At 43.4% G+C, this 19,792-nt stretch overlaps 1 protein-coding gene across 4 annotated transcripts in view; it reads left to right on the top strand.

The window, feature by feature from the left end:
* LOC129089703 (ras-GEF domain-containing family member 1C-like) overlaps positions 1–19,792 on the top strand; it is a 48,039-nt gene that overhangs the window by 26,621 nt on the left and 1,626 nt on the right. For 2 of the 4 annotated variants that reach the window (XM_054597035.1, XM_054597033.1), the window contains 7 exons: positions 14,632–14,847; positions 15,067–15,189; positions 15,422–15,559; positions 16,910–17,131; positions 18,180–18,254; positions 18,908–19,006; positions 19,610–19,712. In XM_054597035.1, the coding sequence (XP_054453010.1) occupies positions 14,638–14,847; positions 15,067–15,189; positions 15,422–15,559; positions 16,910–17,131; positions 18,180–18,254; positions 18,908–19,006; positions 19,610–19,712 (970 nt within the window). In that variant the 5' untranslated portion in view covers positions 14,632–14,637. Of the gene's footprint in view, positions 1–2,716; positions 3,035–11,244; positions 11,287–14,631; positions 14,848–15,066; positions 15,190–15,421; positions 15,560–16,909; positions 17,132–18,179; positions 18,255–18,907; positions 19,007–19,609; positions 19,713–19,792 lie in introns of those variants that run through there. The other 2 variants (XM_054597034.1, XM_054597031.1) reach the window with 2 other exon arrangements.

The raw sequence follows: 19,792 nt of genomic DNA, 5'->3' as shown, positions 1-19,792 counted from the left end.
AATTAGCATCCGTCACTGATACTGTTGCGACACCTCTTCTGTATAATGTGAGCCTGCGAGGGGAAAGAGGGGAGAGAGGGGAGAGAGGGGGGCAGAGGGGAGAGAGGGGAGCAGAGGCGATGTGAAACATTTGAATGTGCCTCAGTCGGCTTCCTTTGCTGGTCTAGAAAAAGTTGTTTGGAAACTATAACAAGAGCCCTTCTAACATGTGCAGGGGCAGCACAACGCTCTGTTGTGTAATCATTAGTGGAGTCTTCTGTTCAAGTGACTACACACACACACACACACACACACACACACACACACACACACACACACACACACACACACACACACACACACACACACACACACACACACACACACACACACACACACACACAAGAGGAACTGACCTAAGAGTCCAGTGACGATAAGAGAGGCAGAGTAAGTGAGTGAATGTCTGAAATACTGACAAACACACTCCTAGATAAACTGGCCGCAGCAGCTCAAACATACTTTTAAGTTTTCCACCTGCTTCCGTATGTGCTGGCTGATCATTACTGTGTAATATACTGTGTATTATTCACGTCTGTTCACACATACACATACATAACGCTGGGAATCACCCTTCCATCCAGGGAAAAAAATGTGGTCCCCATAAGCTTTGGCATCAGGACTTGTTTTTTTGGTTGAAGACAGGTTAAAGGTTTATTATACTTTATATAATTTCTATCAATTGCGATGACATGTTTGCAAAAAGTTAGTTGCTAAGATCTGGGCTGTATTTAAAGTCGCACAGTGCAAGAACCCACAGATAAAAAATAAGATAATTTAACCAGGCTGTCAGTTTTTGTCAGTTTTTTACAATTTATCAGATCTATCTGATCTTGAGTTTCTTGCAAACATATTGCCTCACAATTACGCCAATATGAGACAGTTTTGCAAAAACAGTGCCAACAATGTCAAAACTCTCTTGACACAAAACCTGTGCCTGGAATCTCTTCTGTCTCTTTACAAGAAACAAGAAAAGAATGAACATGTGTAGATGAGTACAAGTGTGACACAGCATGCATACATGTTGGCTAATTCTCACCTCTCATTGTAGCAGGATCCTTTGCACCTGCTTCAGTGGGGGTGTATGTGTATGTGTGTGTGTGTGTGTGTGTGTGTGTGTGTGTGTGTGTGTGTGTGTGTGTGTGTGTGTGTGTGTGTGTGTGTGTGTGTGTGTGTGTGTGTGTGGTGTGTGTGTGTGTGTGTATATATAAGAGAGAGACAGCGTTTTATATCTGTCCTTTGCTGCAATGTCAGACCCATCCTCTCCCTCACCCTCAGGGCCCTGCAGCAGGCAGCAAAGCTCCAGGGACAGCAGCTCACACACAGCCCCTCATGGCCCAACAAGGACCTTTACCACTTTGCATCTCATCTGCTTAATTATTTCTCCCTCTTTCCGTCTCACCCTCTATTTCTCTACAACACTTCCCTTCAAATTAATCATCCCCCCTCCAACAACTTGTATTTCAACCTTGCAAAAAAGAAACTATGATAACAGCAGACAATACCCCACTCCCTAAACCCATTATTCCAGTGTCTCATGTCCACATGTCCAGTAGGGTGGTCTCTAGATATTCGTTCAATTGTTGTTTGAATTAGATGAATGGTAAAAAAAAAAATGAATTAAGGTTTTAATGGAAATACAGCATGGCTCTTAATGTCGGGTGTCTCATTTCCATATTCAGAGTTGGCCCTTTCATTCAGGGGTCACGCTTAGCGAGTGTCGCTCAGGATGCAAGAGGTTTTGCCTGGGGATTACAAATTTAAAGAGTGCCCATTGTTTCTTATAATCTGCCCACAACTGTGTGGATAACCTCTTGGGTCTGGAGCTCATGTATAATGGGATGACTCATTAGCCAACCAAAGAACAATTTAGAATAATTAATTAACATTCCTATTCTGCCTCTTATATTGGCCTTCAAATCACAGGCTGTTATTGGCTGTTTTTCACAACCTTAGTGACTGACATACACTCCGATACCTTAACTTGGATGTAAAGCATCATAGAACGACATTAGACCATCTTGTAATAGTCTTTAAGTAGTAAATCGTTGAATAGGCAATCAGGTGAAACAAGGATACAATCTATGGTCCTGTCAAATGAGTGTCTTAAGCATCACAGCACTGGGAGACGAGAGAGAGAATCCACCACTGCTTGCTTGCCCACAAAAGCATCAAACTAGAAAAACAGTACGCTTCCGGAAATACATTTCACTTCAAAATAAAAGTTTTAAAATATTATTCATAACACAGAATAAAACAAATTTCAGTAATGACTGAAATTACAAAAATTAAGAAAAAATATTTCTGAAAATAGCATTTTTGTATTCCTCGTGACCCCAAAAACATCAGGATGCACTGTGTTTGGTTTGTGTGGTAAGTGGATTAACTTCACATTTGATTGGTTATATTTATCACAAAATTACAATTTCAGATGCAACTAAAATGACAACTGCTCCATTGGCCCTACAATAATAATACATTTTATTTGTTAACTGAAGAAACGCAACGCACAACAAAAAAAAAAAAAGTTAAATAAATAAATTGCAACCCGTTATTGAGTGTCTTATTTTGAAAAATCAAAAACGGAAAATATCTTACTCTGCCTACTTGACCGACGCCTGAGTAGTCCCCTCTCCTCTCCCGTCCTCCGTCTTATCGCTTTGCTCAGAGGACGTGTGGATGTGCTGCGCGGTCCTCCGTATCTCCGTGGCGCAGGACAGGACGCCACGCCTTCAGGGACGCACTTCTCACGGCGTCAGCTCTCCGTCCGTTCACCGGTGACAACCTGTCCACAGCAGGACATTTAACGAGCCTCTTATCAACAGACACCTTGCACCCAATACAGATCAAGTCTCGTGTCTTGCTTCTCCCACTGACGCTGAACGGGCTGATTTGTGCGCGCGTATTAATTTGGGAATACCTGGAGCGGCAGTTTTGACTGATTTGATTGACGTCGGATACAAGTGGGAACAGAGATGGGGATCAAAGTGTAGTGCTGGTAAGTAGACACGCTTTATTCCCATCACTGATACATTATCATAGTGAGATTGCGCACGCGCCCACAGCCTGTTTGTGTGTGAGCGTGTGTGAATGTGTGAGCGTGCGAGGTGTCGGAACGCTTTTACGCAGACGCACTCGTTCCATTCCACTGTGGACTAGAACGCTGTGTCGTCACAGTTCCAACTTTACCAGCAACAGTGTGATGACATCATCATCATCATCGTCATCGTCATCATCGCTTATCGTGTTTAGAAGCACTGTAGCCGGTGCGTTCATCACTTTTACTACGAGGAGCGCATCGCAGTCCGGAGCGTGAGTCAGCGGCGTGCGTGTCCGTCTAAAGGGCGTGTGAGCGGGATCACTGCGTCTGAACTGCCTGTGACACATTTTACAACGGGAGACAATATGGGATGTGTGGATAGGTGACATTGTGACAGTCGGTGGATTGGCATTGACGGCAGCCTCTGATAAGTCGGACATGTTGCTGTTTTGATCAGGTTGAAGCGTATCTCGTTTTGTGTAATAATTAACGTGAGCTCACTTCTGATTTGGCTCTCATTAGCAATGCTGTCTCTTGCATATTTCAATTTAAATGTAGCGTATTTATTGAACAGGTGTGGCACTGTTGACATTTTGACAAAAAAAAAAAATCTGCATCATCCTCCAAAGCATCCAAGAGGTGGTAAGCAGCCCTTTTTATTTTTTTTTTTTTTTTTTACCCAAAGGCAACATTACCAATACAAAACCAACAGGATTTGTTATCTGTCTCTTGCAGCTTACTGCGAGGTGCATGAAAGTAAGACCGGCTCTGTCAGAAACCAGTTAGATGTGGAGAAATTCTAGCTGTGGATATTACCAGTTGAGGCACTTCTGCACCCACACCCTCCCTCCGCTCTCTCTCCTCCACCCCCTCAGCTATAGGCTGCACATCTCAGCCTCACAGTAGTGAAGCGTTTGGGAGTTGGACATCAACATCGTGTTCTTTCAGCATGGAGCTCCAAGATGCAGCAGCAGCTTCTGTCATGTCTTTTACTTAACACATGTCCTGCTTTGTAAGTTATCCCCCCCCTCAAACACCCCTGTTTAGGATGCAACCCTGGGAACTGTGTGTTTGCTCACACTCACCTTCACTGGCAGTATCTGTTTCTGTTTGCCCAGATGGGTGAAAAACATGTTTTGTTCTGCCGTGCCTGCTGAAGAAAAGTTTCCTTTGTGAGATGATGAATTGCTGTAAATTAATAATTTGATTCTCTCCAGTCGTGCATGAAATAATCATTGAATTACTTCGATTCCTCTACCAGAATCAGCCCCCTGTGGCTTTGTCCTCCAGTGATAAAGACACAGCTCTTTCTTCCACCTCTCCTTCAGTCGAGCTTATCGCTGATAGAATGCTTTTGAATTGAGATGACAGCATGCTGTAACAGTACAGTAGATACGGGTTGTACAGGCATGAGTCACCCAAGTAGGGGGTCTGTCAGGAGTCGCCTGCAACAAGTATGCAGGACTGCAGCACATGTTCCCTCCAATTCAGGCCAAGTGTGCAGAGAATAACAGGTGTGCCGTTAATGAGGACATCGTTTGGTTCGTGAGATTGAGAAAGGCGAGTTCCCAGAATGTGAGGCCCGTCATTGTGAGTGTGTGTTTGTGGAGAGAGACAGAAGGGGAGAGAGAGAGAGAGAGAGAGAGAGAGAGAGAGAGAGCAGGGTCTGTCTGGGGCAGGTCGACAGGGAGGTAAACACAGGAGCTGTAAGTCTGGAAGCAATGACAGCTTTATCACCGCCGAAAGGTTTATGGCTGCATGAGTGTGTATGGGGGAAGGGGCTTGTATGTGTGTGTGTGTGTGTGTTTGTTTCGAGAAATTATATATCATACGTTATTCTACTCTACAGACATGACAGAATTTCACTAGTGCCTTGTGGCGGAGAAGTCAACACAGGAATCCACTACAAAATCCCACTGGCAATTCTGTTACATTAGCATGATGGATTCCAGTTTATTATGTGATTGTTATTTATTTTTATTTTTATTAAATGATCACTCACTTATCCCTGCTGGAATAGGCTTGAAACCCATCCTTCTACCCCAATGTGTTTGATGGATATGTGAATGATCAGTCACTCTTCTTTTTTATTTTTTTTGGGGAAGCCAACTCATTTTGTTTCTATTTATAGAAAGGGAAAGTACATCACAAGGAAGCAAATTCTAAGTAGTAAGAATTAGTAGTAAGTAATACATTACATCACAACTAAAGGAAGCAAATTCTAAGTAGTAAAAAAAAAAAGATATATATATCTTTTTTGTTTTACTACTTAGAATTTGCTTCGTTGTGATGTACTTTCCCTTTCTATAAATAGAAAAAAAATTGTTGGCTTCACTCAAAAAAAAGAAAAAAAGAAGAAGAGTGACTGATCATTCACATATCCATCAAACACATTGGGGTAGAAGGATGTGTTTGAAGGGAAACCTCTTTTTATGTTACATAAACAGCTCCACAGACCGGTAGGAGCTTGGTTGGAAACGGGACAGAACATTTTAAGGGCCTGTGTACCTGACAGGTCTTCAGATGTCTTTTGGCTACGCGGCAGCTTTGCCACTGACACGAGGATGATGAGAGTGATCCCGCTGACAGGCTGAGGCAGACAGGGGTCACATGTGGAATCACTCTGTCACGGCCGGCTGCTTTGTCACACACAGAGAGAGAGAGAGAGAGAGAGAAGGGATTCTGATGGAATGAAGAGAGAGGAGGGGGTGTCAAAGTAGGGACTCAACAGGCATCTAATTACCTCCCAATAGGAGCCTTGATGGAAACTCAGAGCTGGTCTTAGCTGACTCCCCATGGCCCGCATGCTGTCATATGGGAAGCTATCGACAGTCTGCCATTATGGATCGGGTGGGTCAAAAAGGCAATTGAATATGATTAGAACCCTGGTGTGCTCAATAAACCACTGGAGTAAGGATGTAGAGAACTCCATCACATATAGGCTCCAAGTAATGACATTGTATGTATTGTTTAAATAACTCCAGTACATACTAGACTAGCACATACTTGATATTGGTACTGAAATGTATGTATCAGCAGTAGTGTTGGAAAATGTCGGTATTAGTAGTGATACTTTTGTAACAAAGGTAAACGTAACAGAGGTTGGATTTTTTTCACGGTGTACAAGTGCAGGGTTGAAGTGGGGTTGGAAACACAATATACTTTAGAAACCTACCCCAAATGGATACAGTAGAACTGAACCATACTTATATATGTTAATGACATGGTTCCACCTCAACAGTAGGGTGCTCATTTTAGCATTCAGTGTACAAAATATTGTATATATATATATATATATAATATATATATGCCCATTGACAGCTGGGATCGGCTCCAGCATCCCCGCGACCCTTAACTGGATAAGCAGGTTATGGAAGATGAATGAATGAATGAATGAATGAATGAATGTACAAAATATGTTGGTAAAATCCCTTTCTTGATATCAATAACACCATCATCCCCACTGGGCATTCCCCTGACGATCTGCTAACACCAGGCTGCTGTTCCGGCACACTGTTGCTGTGACTGATAGAACCACTCATCACTATTAGAAAGACACGCAGTAAAGTGTGAATACGTCATTAAGATATTTCAGTATGTGAATGAACCATGCTTAGCTCAAGAATGAAATGTCAATAAGAGTGTTATTTCAGAAAGTGTTATCGACACAAAAAAAGAGAAGTTATCTAAAGAAACTTTCCATATAGAGCACGTTTATATCATATTCTATTTACAGAGACCCAACATTCCCCTATGAGCGAGCGCTGTGGCGACAGTGGAAAGAAAAAAAAACTGCCCTTTAACAGGTAGAAACCTCGGGCAGAACCTGGCATCACCATGAAACAAGTAGTCGTGGATTAATGAAGCGTGGATTCTGACCTCTGTCTCTAATTGTATCAAAACACATGAGGCATGAGTTATGAGCAGACCAGACCACGCAATCTCCCAGCACTAATTAGTAGGCTTTGACATCATACATCACCAGTGACACACCGCATGGCCTCTGCCCCGCGTTGGTTTTAATGAGCAGATAGATGTACTTTAACAGGAAAAGAGACAGCCATGATGAAATTAGTAACGTCTGGTTATTCGATTTGCATCTGTTACTGTCTCGCTCATTAGTTTGCAGCGGTCGATGTGCAGGTTTTAAATGAGAGTAATACAATGCTGAGTGGGTGTTTGGATGATGTCTAATTTTAAAACAGTGCTTGGAGGGCTATTGAGGTAGCTGCACGTAGGCATTGTTTCATTCATCCTTTCTTTCTGGATGTTCTCAATCACTGCACTCTGTTTCCCCTTCCCATATTCCTCCATTCACTCGGTGAGCTGGTAATTCCTCATAAGTGGCACTTGTGGCGAAATGATGCCTGTTTAGGACGGAGACAAAATCACTCTTGCCCGATTCCCCTCAAAGGAGCATTGCATCAAGGGTGATTGTAAATTGGGATATTATGAATAATACATGAATGTTATTTAAGACATTATGACCGTTGTGAATGGCACATTTAGGGCACTTGAGGCTCAAACATGTGCTACGTGCCCACTAAGAGCCAATCTAGGCTCAGTTTTAATTAACTCTAAGTAACATGATAGATCGCACAGACCCATCACATGTCACTGACCTTCAATTCATTTTAGTTCGACATTTTCATCCACTCCGAACAGGGGAAACAGATTCAGAAGTGGATTTAGTGGTTTGAAAGAGAAGTCAGTGGATAATGGTGCTCAACCCTTAGTGCACAGTCCTTCTCTCAGGCTCATGGTTTGGTGTAATGCAGATTTCGATTCCATCTATATGCAAATACTAGCCAGGTACTTGTTTTACTTTAGGGATAAAAAGTGGGCAGTTTCTCTTAATGTCTTTGCGTCTTGCTTTATCTCACTCTGTTTTTGTTCGAAATGTGAGAAAACAGAGTAGAAGCAGCACCTTTTTGGAGAACAGTCGGACAGATGGTCGTATTTGCAGTGAAGGAATGACTTCACTTGGACTTCGATACCCTCTCTCAGTCCTTTTTGGAAGCATGTGCAAAAATGGTTGTGAAGTGCAAGCACACACACAAACACAATCGCATAAATGCAACTGTGTCCAAACCCACTCAGGAATGAGGACGGCTACACATGTGCAATGGGCGTGTTACCACGTAGGAGAATGCCAAATGAGCTCTACATTGGGATTGATGGAGCTGGTGGGTGTGGAACAGGTGCCAGGATGTCAGCGTGACCCCGCTCAGACACTACAGGGGAATTCCAATAAAAGGGATTTGGGATGTGATTCCAGACCACTGTCAGGCTTGTTCCGCAGAGAGAGAGAGGCTGGGGAATGGGTGGGGAGCCGGAATGCCTGGACGGTAACTCAATCTCGTGTTTAGCTGCTGTGTGGGTGCAAGTGTGCATGCATGTGCTTTTTTCGTGACACAATGAACTCATTTGTTTTCAGCTCTGCTCCTCCCCAAACACACACACACACACACACACACACACACACACACACACACACACACACACACACACACACACCATCAACCAACAGCAGTGGGCCGGTTTGATTTTGTTGCGACGCGTGTGTGCGTGGCGACATATGTGTGGTATTTTGCGCTCTCTCTCCGTTGTCAGCGGTGCCAGGCCGTCACCGTGCAGCTCGGCAGCCAGATTGGCTCGGCCCCTGCACCTCGGCATTCAGTCTGGACGCCAGAACCCTTTTGGGCTCCTGTTGGGACTGGGGATGATGGTAGGGGCGCAGGGCCAAAAAAGCTCTTGTGCCAGCAGCTCCCACTGGGAGAGCAGGCTGCTGTAGGGCCATCTGCACAGGCGTCCTGAACGGGCTCGTGGAAAGTAGGGCGTGGAGAGGGAGATGAAGGAGGAGGGGAGGAATGGAGGGGACATGCTTAAAGGGAAGGGGAGTGAGAAGCTGGCTGACAAAGAGGTGTTTATTCCCTTTAAATACTCAATTATTTCTCTATTCGCATCATTTCAGCTTTCAAAGAACACTGTGGAAAATTTAGGCCAGAGCTGCAATACTCCGAGGCACACAAAACAGTGTCAGGACCGAAAATACGCGAGGATCCGCTTTTTTAGAACGCACTCCTGAAATAGATGAAGTGTTGAAACTGTACCGTGTTAAGGAGCGAACATGAGGATCCTAAATTAGCGAGGAAGTGTTGCAGTATGTAAATTAGCTGTGGGCTGGGGAGTCAAGCGATGGAGTCGGCAAAGGAAAAGAGAAGTTCAGTGAGTCTCGCGGTGACTTTAACATTCATAGAGCCTAGACTGTCTGCACACTACCCTGAGGGGGGAATATCACCCTCCCACCACCACCACCACCACCCCCCTCCACAGCCCACCTTTCTCCTCTATCTTTGCCATCTTATTCCTGTACTCATCCCCGAGCAAGGCAGGGGATGCAGCTTCCTGGCTTCAGAAACCTGTGATTTCTGAAGCCAGGAAGCAACTACAGAAACAAAACAAAACATTGCTGCAATAACTCCACGCCGGATACTTGCTGTGCTCACCTCTGACAATGTGCTGCACCGCTAAGAATACCAATGCTTCACATCTTGGTTTCACTCTTGCTTTGTGGTGTTTCTCAGTATTGATGTGTCATATTCTTTCTTTTAAAACATTAGGCATAAGCTTTAAGAACTCAAGAACATTTAAAAACTACAAATACTACAATATATAGCAAAATAAATCCAACTATTTTATAGTTTCACTTTTACTTGGAAGAAAAAAGGACAGTGAGTTACAAACCTCGACTTTACCTGATTAATCCTAAATCAAGCCCTTTATCAGCTATATAAGGTGCTGGTGCAGGAATAGATTTCATTGGCCTTTGTGTACCAACTGTATCCTCATGAACATGAAAACAACTTTGAAAATGACTTATTTAAGCTTGAGGAAGAATAAAAGAAAAAAAAATGTTGATATAGGGTTGGGACAATAATCAGTAAAATATAAAACAGTTTGGGATATTTTTTTGTATACCATCAGAATTTCAAACTTATTTATCAGAAAAGTGGCTTACTCTCGTCAAAATAGTATTTTTGCTTAATTTCTGCTACCATAAACTGCATGACGGCCCGGGATATATATACCTGTAGGCAAGTATATCTTGTCCTTTACTTCCATTTGGGGTGATAATGAGCTGATTTGCCATCAGGTGAACTGTGACAGCCTTATTGGATCTTTTAAAGTCTTTCTTTTGAGACCTATCTAAAAATGTCCCCAACTGCAGGCAAAAGACTATATGTAGCCTTGGCACTGAGCCAAGTAGCAGAGCATAATGACAATAACGACCCCAAAGTGACTTCTGATCCATCTGCCCCCATCAAGGAACCTTAACTCTTCACCTTTGACCCCTGACTCCCTAATGAGAGAGGTCAGACAGTGGTTTGATTTGTCCTGAATAAGCCTCTTCAGTCTTAATGGAGAGCCGTCTCTAGTACTGGTTGTCCTCATCCATTAGCTCCTTAGTGGGAGATCAGATTTGTCAGAGGCTGTGTCAGCATTCTCTTCAACTAACACAGACACACACACACACACACACACACACACACACACACACACACACACACACACACACACACACACACACACACAAAGGTAGGTGTGAGTAATACTAGTTATGTGGTGAAACAGGTTTTACAGAGACGAGACAGAATTGGCTTCTACATAGTTATGAAGCTGTTTGACAACTTAAAGCTGCTTGTTCGTGTCAGGAACACCATTGTTTCATCAACACAACACACACACACACACAAACACATAGAACTAGACAGTCAAGGGTGCTGATGAAGATAGTGTGTCTTCAGACAGTGCCGTTCTGTTAATCATGATAGAACAAAGCAGGCTGATCCCCTGATGTCAACGATAACAGCCTGACAGAATCACAAGACAAAATACAGTCACACACACACACGAACACACACGCACACACACACACACACACACACACACACACACACACACACACACACACACACACACACACACACACACACACACACACACACACACACCCTGCAAGCACCCCGAACAATGACACTCCTCCAGCTGTCTAGACGGAGTGCAGGGCTGCCTTTGGCGGGCTGCTGGAGATCTCAGGGGGGATTAGAGCACACAACACTACACTCACCTGTTCTTTGCTACTTGTGTTTTTTCAGGCAGTGATGATGAAATGTGACAGGCACAGGGGGAGCTGGGTGTATCATGAGGTATGGAAACAAGTTATACATAGAGGTCAGCTGTGGATGACTTCTTGGTCACATTGTAGGAAAAACGTTACTTAAGCAATATTGTTGTGAAATTATATTAGAAGTTGAGAAAAGTAGTAATACATAACATTTTCTTTGTCACAAGACTCGTAGGGCCGGTTTGTCTTTCGTGAGCGTTATCCTGGAGTTCACAAGAAGTGATGGATTATATTGGAATGTGAAATAAGTCTTGGTGGCTGATTCCAAAGTTCTCTCTGTGAAGTGTACAACAACTCCATAGCAACCACAGCTCAGCACTAGAGATGTCGTCAAAACCACAAATAGCCTTAACAACAGGATCTTGCAGATTGACACTTAAAGCGAGACTTTGCGAGATATAGGGGGAAGAAACTGTTAACACCTTACTTGGTCTGGTATGACCAGTAGTTTATGTTAGCAAACCTGGGTAATGAGTACTGGGTACCTGGATATTGCTACGTAACTGAGATTACTGAGTCGGGATGTTACCTTTATGATTAATTGCTACTGTAAGACTTTGTTTTAGCAAGTCACAGTTTCAGTCAGTTTATCTAATGATGATCTCTTTAAAGGAGTACACCACTGATTGAGCATTGCCCCTCCTACAACACTGGGCTCATGATGGACTGTAAAAACCAGAGATTCCAAAAAAAACGACTCCCGCTTCAATACCTGACATCCACATTACCCACAATGCAACTGAGACATTTTTTTTATCTTAAACCAAACTCAGACCATTTCCACATCAGCTTTAGTGGCACAGTGTGAACAGTGAGTGTGTCATACACATAAACCGATGACTGATCTATCATTATATGTTCACGTCAGTGGAGGAGTTTTCTGATCAAACTCTGCTCACATGCTTCAGACTGTGAGGAATCCACTGATAGAGACTGAGAGCTGTGATAAATTAACGAGTCAGAGCTGGAGCAATGCTGGAGAGAGAGAGAGAGAGAGAGCTGAGGAGGAAGCGTTTGGGGGAAATAAGGAGAGTGAAGATTATCACAGACGATAGAGGAAATCATTGACAGTGTGGGCACGTAGAATAAAACTCTCAGTCACTCCCGTACATATATGAATACAAACACGCTGGCAGAGAGGTGTGTTTGTGTTGTTTGTATGCATGAGATGACTCACAGATAAACTCCTGGATTTAGTCACACACACTCCTAGAGCTGAGAATTTGTCTTCCTGTCAGTTTTATCACAGAGGAAGTTCTCCACTCAGCATAATGCTTAACTACTGCATCTGTGCTGTTACAAAGGCTTGTTGGATTTGTCCATTTCTCTGTTTATCAGGCCGTGTCTACTCTGTGGCTGCAATACTGTAATCCAATCTAGACGAGGTCGCTGCAAGGACACCCCCGGCTTTCCCCATCTGGAACCTAATCTAGACAGTGACAGTCTTTTTTAAAGCAGGAAACAGCTCAAAACTTATATTAAGGACATTGTTGACCAGCATTTTAGATTTTGATAGTAATATTTTTAAGCTATGGTTCTGTCTCACCCTGCAAAACAGACTATTTAAAAGACACACATGGCACAGATATAAGTTATATTTTTGTCTGTGTAAGTATGTATGTATAGTTTCAATATTTAGATGGATACAGCTCCATCAGATGTCCTGAGCGTCATCTGCTCGGCTAAACGTCTCTTTTCCATCATTATAGCTCAGAGTAGCAGACAAGAAAAAGATGTCGGCCCTCTTTTACCACGACATATATCATAAGAGATATGGCGGTGGGTGTCAGCAGTGTAAGTAGGAAGGAAGGCTATAAAATGGAGACTCCCTATCCTCCAGCCTTTAGTGTCTTGTCTGTGTGCATTGGTGTGTACAAGTGCAGGAATAAGTGCGTAGGGGAGAACAAAGGAAAGCTGAACCCTTCACACGGGAAACTTGAGACATGAGCTGCGCTTCTACACAACCGTGTGCGCTTGACCTTTCACCCCAGGGACCAGTGCCACCAGTTTATCGAGGTGGCTGATAGGCGAGGTGGGGGAAGGGAACCTGAAGGTCACCAGAGGATGAAACGATTGCGGCAAACCTGGACCATTCCTAGGCTTCCTCTGCTGATTTAGAAGGATGGCTGATGCAGCAAAGTCATAAACATTTCTTCTTAATGCACTTCTATTGTATGATTTGAAGTTTGCTATAGTTCATTAGGGTATTTTTTGTAAATATCTGCCTTATCTGACAATATCATGAGGAAAAAGGTTTTTTTTTCCTCCTCTCTTTTTCTGCTCTCCTACTGTATTTACGTTACCATTAGTGCATATATTTGGGTGTACATATATACTGATTCTGCCCGAGCCCAAGCTGTTGTCTGAGATACAAACAAGAGGAAGAGAATGGCGTGTTTACATCTGAAATAACTTCCTGGATGTTGCTCAAGGTCTGACTGTAGGTCTGCTGCCCTTCTCATCTTTGGCTGACTCCTGCAGTCAAAGATGCTTTGTGCCCCTGAACTTGCCTGAAGGCAGCCAGAGACTCCAGTCGTCCTCTGTGATGATGAGGGATCAGGTAGACGTAGTTGCCAGGTTCAGTCACTGGGAGCAGAAGCACAGCAGAGTATTATATTCAAATTCATTTTGACATAAGAAACCAAAATGTCAGTAAATTTCAACAATATTTTCTATTACCTCTACCCTGCCATTTAAAAACTTGTTAAATGAAGGAGTGGTCTGTTTAATTTATCAACTGCATGGAGATGACATTGAGGTGATGATGATGAGTGCACCCTGGATCATATTGTCTCTGTTTCCATAGTATCTCTACTCTAGCGTATAATGCAGTAAGTGCTTCTTTCCACTACAGCTGCACTGTTGGTCCATTGAGGGAGAGAACATGTTGAATTTTTAAAACATGTAACCCAAAGCATTCTTAAAGGGAAAGACGTACAGGGCAGATAGGGAGGCTACACTATCGCTTTCAGGCAGCAACAGTCTCCACGGCGACTGAGTGACCCACATTTTTGTCCTCTCCTCTATCTATGTTGATGTGGGAGACAGGGGGCAGCTGTTGGGGGGGTATTCCGTATCCCCCAGCGACGGCAGCGGGCCGTCAGTTGGATGGAATGAGTGTGTCGCTGCAGAATGAGAGAGAACAGGAGAGGAAACACAGGGAGGATGCACAGAAGAGAAAAGTTTGTTTGAGGATTCAGGCTGAAAGATAGAACGATGCATTCAAATGAATTTCCTCTCACAAAATTGAACTACTGCCAATAATGTAGTCAAGTTTCTATTTCATAAAAACCCAGTCATGTCCCATTTCCTCTTTCTGTCTACATCCTGCTGACAGTTTTTTTTTGTCTGTCTATTTGTGTTTTAGAGAGGAATGCCCCAGACTGTGTGCTCAGGCACCATGTTCACCACTCCCAGTGGCTTCAGCCCCCATCTGGCCTGTGCTGAGCCTGGGGAGGAGGAGGAGGCCCCACAGGAGGGCCCGGGGCCTGGTGCTTGCCTGGCTGATGGACCCCCGATCACCTCCGCCTCCCTGGACACCCTGATCCATAACCTGGTGCCCACAGCTGATTACTACCCCGAGGTAAGCGGAAATGTACTACAGTCCCTCCCCTGTTCATTAAAAACTCCATCAGAAAGTCCATTCCAGTGAATAGTGCTACTGACAGTACTGCCAATTAGATTATTAGCCCCATGCCTCTGCTGAAAGTGCTACTATTCCTTTAATTACAGAAAGCTGCTGTGTTTTTTTATTGATGTAGTGGCAGTGTCTTAGCGAATGTCTCCCTCTGTCCTTTGACAGAAAGCCTATGTGTTTACCTTCTTGCTGAGCGCTCGTCTCTTCATCCCTCCTCCGGAGCTGCTATCCAGGGTGTGTGAGCTGTGCATCAAACAGCAGCAGCTGGATCAGAGCCCACTGGATACGGTCAGCACTGCACCACGCACAAATACATAACTCCTGTATGAGCATGCTCAAGCTAATGAACAGGCACAGATTCAGGCACAGCAAAGGCATTTAGACATGCTTGTGCTCTGCTTAAATCAACCTCTGATTTTCTTTTTGTTGCCAGATTGCTGACTCTGTCATGGTGTTTTCTTTTGCTGAGGGATTCACAAATCTAGACCACACTAAACCTCTTTCACTTCTTCAACAACAGGCTAAAGTGCGCAAGTTTGGTCCCAAGATCCTGCAGCTGCTGACAGAGTGGACAGAGACGTTCCCGTCGGACTTCAGGGACGAGAAGATGGTCGGGCACTTTAAGGACATCATCCACCGGATCGCTCCTTGTGATGAGGTAAACCAATGACATTCAGCCACATGATAGCGGTCCAGTCATCTTCACCACAGACTGGAATTCTTTTAAAAGGATGCTAGAGCTTCTTTATAGGGGATAAAATAACAAAATGCTACTCATGAAGTTATCAGATTCTACAGGATAATAATTTGTGGTGGAATGAAAGAGATCTGATTTTCATCCATAGTGTAGTTGTTGCCATTATAAGCGGTAGCTGCAGCGAGAAATGCGCTGATGGGGAACGAAATTCAATTATCATCACTACCACTGTAGCGAGGTGATGGAAGGAGTCAGAGTGTCAGTGTAGGATGAGTAGCCACAGCTCTGTGTTATACAATCTTCCATTACAGCAGAGGAGAGAGGAAGGAAGGATGTTAGAGGAGTGGCTCTATCTGCAGCCTCGGGGGGGAAATGGAGAGGGGGAGATGGATGGACCAAAAGGGGGGAGGGGATACAGGGGGACAGAGAGCAGAGGAGAAGGTGGAGAAGGGAGGAAGGCGATGGAGTCAGAGTGGAAGACCGGGGAATAAGGGAGGGAGGTGAAGAGAGGACAGAAAGAAGGGAAGGGCAGGTGGTGATGAATGTGCTGCTATTTGCAGCTGGCTGTCTACACTATTGGGTGTGTGTGTGCACACATGTGGGAGCTGGGGGGTCATCTGTGAGGCAGACTGACCGAATGGACTCGGTGACCAGTCATTAGGTCAGTGGGGGACAGAAAAACAGATTCCTGGACACAACACACAGCACAAATCCTTGAAAACGCATCTCGATTCAACTGAAAAGTTACATTGAACTTAATTCTTGGGCTCATTAAATCCTTTCAAACGTCATTAGATAATGTCAAAATGCATCAATGTTGTTCTAAGAATAAAGGTTTTGTTTTTAAATCTTAGTGATTTGGAGATTAAATGTTTTCACGAAACAGCAACCAGTTACACAGTGATACAGTTAATGAGGTACCAATTTATGCATATAAATTGCCAGACATATTTTAATTCTTTAGAAATCAATAAGTAGATGTTAAAACTTACATTAACAGGATGGTGAAAACACAGACATAAAGCCAAAAGATTACTTTGGCATTCCTGCCATCAACTGTAAATAACTATTGATAACTGTACGCTTAATGACTTATCATGAATTTAATTGTTCATAAATTCTAAAATAAAGAGCTGGAGTAAAAAGAGTGAGCAGGCCTTAGGAGAAAATAGAGTGCTTACATATGGGCTCACTATTGAAAAAAATGATTAATGCGTATTACTGATCTATGAAGCATTAATAAATTATTCATTAAAGTCGTTATTGACAGCTCCTCTCCTCTCCTCTCCTCTCCTCTCCTCTCCTCTCCAGGCGTACTGGAAAACCCTGAACCAGGTGTTGCAGAAGCTCAGCCAGCGACTGGCCCTGATAAGCCAGGGGGAAGAGAGCATCCTCAAGGTCTCCCTCAACGCCTCCTCCATCTCTGACAAGCTGGTGGCCTTCAAAACCAAGCCTCCGCCCATCCAGAAGGACATGCTCTCCATCTGCAACGACCCGTACACACTGGCACAGCAGCTCACCCACGTGGAGCTGGTGAGGAAAGGGGGGGAAGTGTGAGTTAGACAAAGGTCAGGGATGGAGATGATAACAAGGATGGATGAGGAGCAGTGGAAAGGATGTTAGAAGGGTGGAGAGCAGGAGCTAAGCATGGTGAAGCCTGGGTGGAGATGTAGTCCAAGTCAAGGACATGGAAGTCAAGAACCAGGGATTATAAAACATCAAACGAGGAGATGGGCAGGTTAGAAAGATGATGATGATGATGATAATAGCATACTAAAATCATCAGAATCACTTCACATTGTGATCTTGAAGCATAACCTTGATTATGACTTGTCAGCACTAACTGGTTTTCACCCAGTATAATAAAAAGAACAAAGAGAATGATGAAGTGCAACACACATGAACAAAGGATCTCTGCAGTGTCCCTCACATTGAATGCATGGTGCCTTCATGTGTCTATTCATGCGTCTTGATGTGGGCACGTGTATCCGGGGGGTGGTTGTGTGTGTGCGTGCGTGTGTGCGTGTGTGCGTGCGTGTGTGCGCGCCTGAGTAAGCGTGTACCCTTGTCTGAGCGGTGACATCACCCCAGAAGTCAGTGATGTGCCCGGGGCTTCAAACAAAGGGGATAAAAAACGCTGTGGATATATGTGACCTGACAGCTTGGCACTCTGGCACACACACACACACACACACACACACACACACACACACACGAAGAGAGAGACAGGGGTGTATACATACACATACAGAACTATTCCTATTGTTGGTTATAGCAACATGTGAATTCTGATTATAAAGAATTAGATGCCGTTATGCTTTCTGTCACCGTGTATGTGGAACGCGTGGGTGCAGCACTGTTTTGTTTTTTGGATTATATCATAAATCGAGTCTAATGAATTATTTAGATTTGCACATGCATGTGACTGCACAGCTGCCTTTTCATAGTGAATTTGAGGAAATATGATTCCAATGAGTCATGTCAGTGAGTCATTACTTCCTCTTATTGATTGCCTTCCATTACTGAAATGAAAGAATTATTAATGGGATGACCCCCATCGGTGTCTGTGTGTGTTTTCCAGGAACATTTGAGGCATATTGGACCGGAGGAGTTTGTCCAAGCCTTTGTTCAGAAAGACCCGCTCGATGGAACCCAGGTGAACTTTTATTTTGATTGTTTATAAATCAACATTATTTATGCTGTGTCAATATTATTTACATGTATCACTGGAAACCCACAGTTTGTCTTCGGGTCAAACCACAGCATTTTTTCATATAGTTTTGTGTTGTTGTGAAATCCTGAAGGAGGCAGAATTTGAGATTATATGTGAACCTGTTGTAAAAAAAATAATCCTTACATAAAAAAGCTTTGTATATTGTATTGTCTGGGTCTCATGTCTAATCAGGATTAGCTTCTTAATGGGAAATATAAATGTCAGCAGGCCACTAAGGTCACATACAGCAAAGCATTGATACCACAAGCTGTAGCAAACACATCCAAATATTAATCTTCCCTCCCTGTATAACTGTTGCATGCTTTCCCTTTCTCTTCTTTGTTCACTGTGTTTATTTTCTGTACTCAGTCACCGTCTCTTTCACTCATCTTCTCTCCGTCCGTCCCCTATGTTTTGTTTTTTTCTTGTGCTCTCCATTGATCGTGTTATTTCCGCTCCCAGCTCGCTGTCTTTGTCATTTACACTCACATGGGGGGGGGGGGGGGGGGGGGCCTGTAGATAGGAAGCTAATTAGGATCAGAGGAATTCTCTATGGTAACTCTTCCTATACTGACTTGTTTGCGCGTCATTGGCAGCCATGCTTCAGCGACCAGAAGAAGAAAACCACCAACCTGGAGGCTTATGTCAGGTGGTTCAACAGACTGTGTTACCTGGTAGCTACTGAAATCTGCATGGTGAGTGGCAAATGTTGGTACACCTGGCACTCATTTATTCTGACAGACCATATATGCAGGGGAAACAGCACACAGAGTATACTCATTATTAAAAATGGAGAGTATGAAAAAGGAACACCCTGTTTATAGAATAGGACAGCCACTGATGAAAGGCACTTTGATAAGGAAGTAGACATGGTAATCAGTGGGAGGAGACATGGAGAGGTGTTTCCTGTTTTCCTGTTAAGTGGAGATGTATTTCAGAAACTGAAAACTGAAATGTCATTATAATTGGATCAGCATTTTAGAATAAATTTATTTTCCTATTTTATATTTTGTATCCATTATCGTTCCAGTCCTGTATTTTTTTTAAATATCCGTTGATAATTCCTGGAAATCTCAATATTATAGTACAGTATTTCATTATTATAACAAATAAGAGAGGGAAGGAGACAAAGGCAGTTAGTTGTGACAGAGCGTCACTGCCCCCTAATGGTTACTCTTTGTTGCTACATTGATTCTGGCACAGATAGTTCAACTGTTTGTGCCAGGGAGAGATAACATTCATTATGAAAAATTATGTAAATAAGAAACAATAAAAAAACGATTGTGCCTTTTTTGTAGCCAGCGAAGAAGAAGCAGAGGGCCCAGGTGATAGAGTTCTTCATTGACGTTGCTAGGGAGTGTTTCAACATTGGGAACTTCAACTCCCTTATGGCCATCATCTGTGAGTCTAATTTTGCAATAACTCAAAGTATTATCACAGACAATTCTTCTGCACTTCCTGATATTGATAATTAAAATCCA

This window comes from Anoplopoma fimbria, chromosome 4, assembly GCF_027596085.1.
Source record: "Anoplopoma fimbria isolate UVic2021 breed Golden Eagle Sablefish chromosome 4, Afim_UVic_2022, whole genome shotgun sequence".
NCBI lineage: Eukaryota > Metazoa > Chordata > Actinopteri > Perciformes > Anoplopomatidae > Anoplopoma > Anoplopoma fimbria.
Note: the sequence above shows the minus strand (reverse complement) of the source record. Positions and strands in the feature narration are given on the sequence as shown.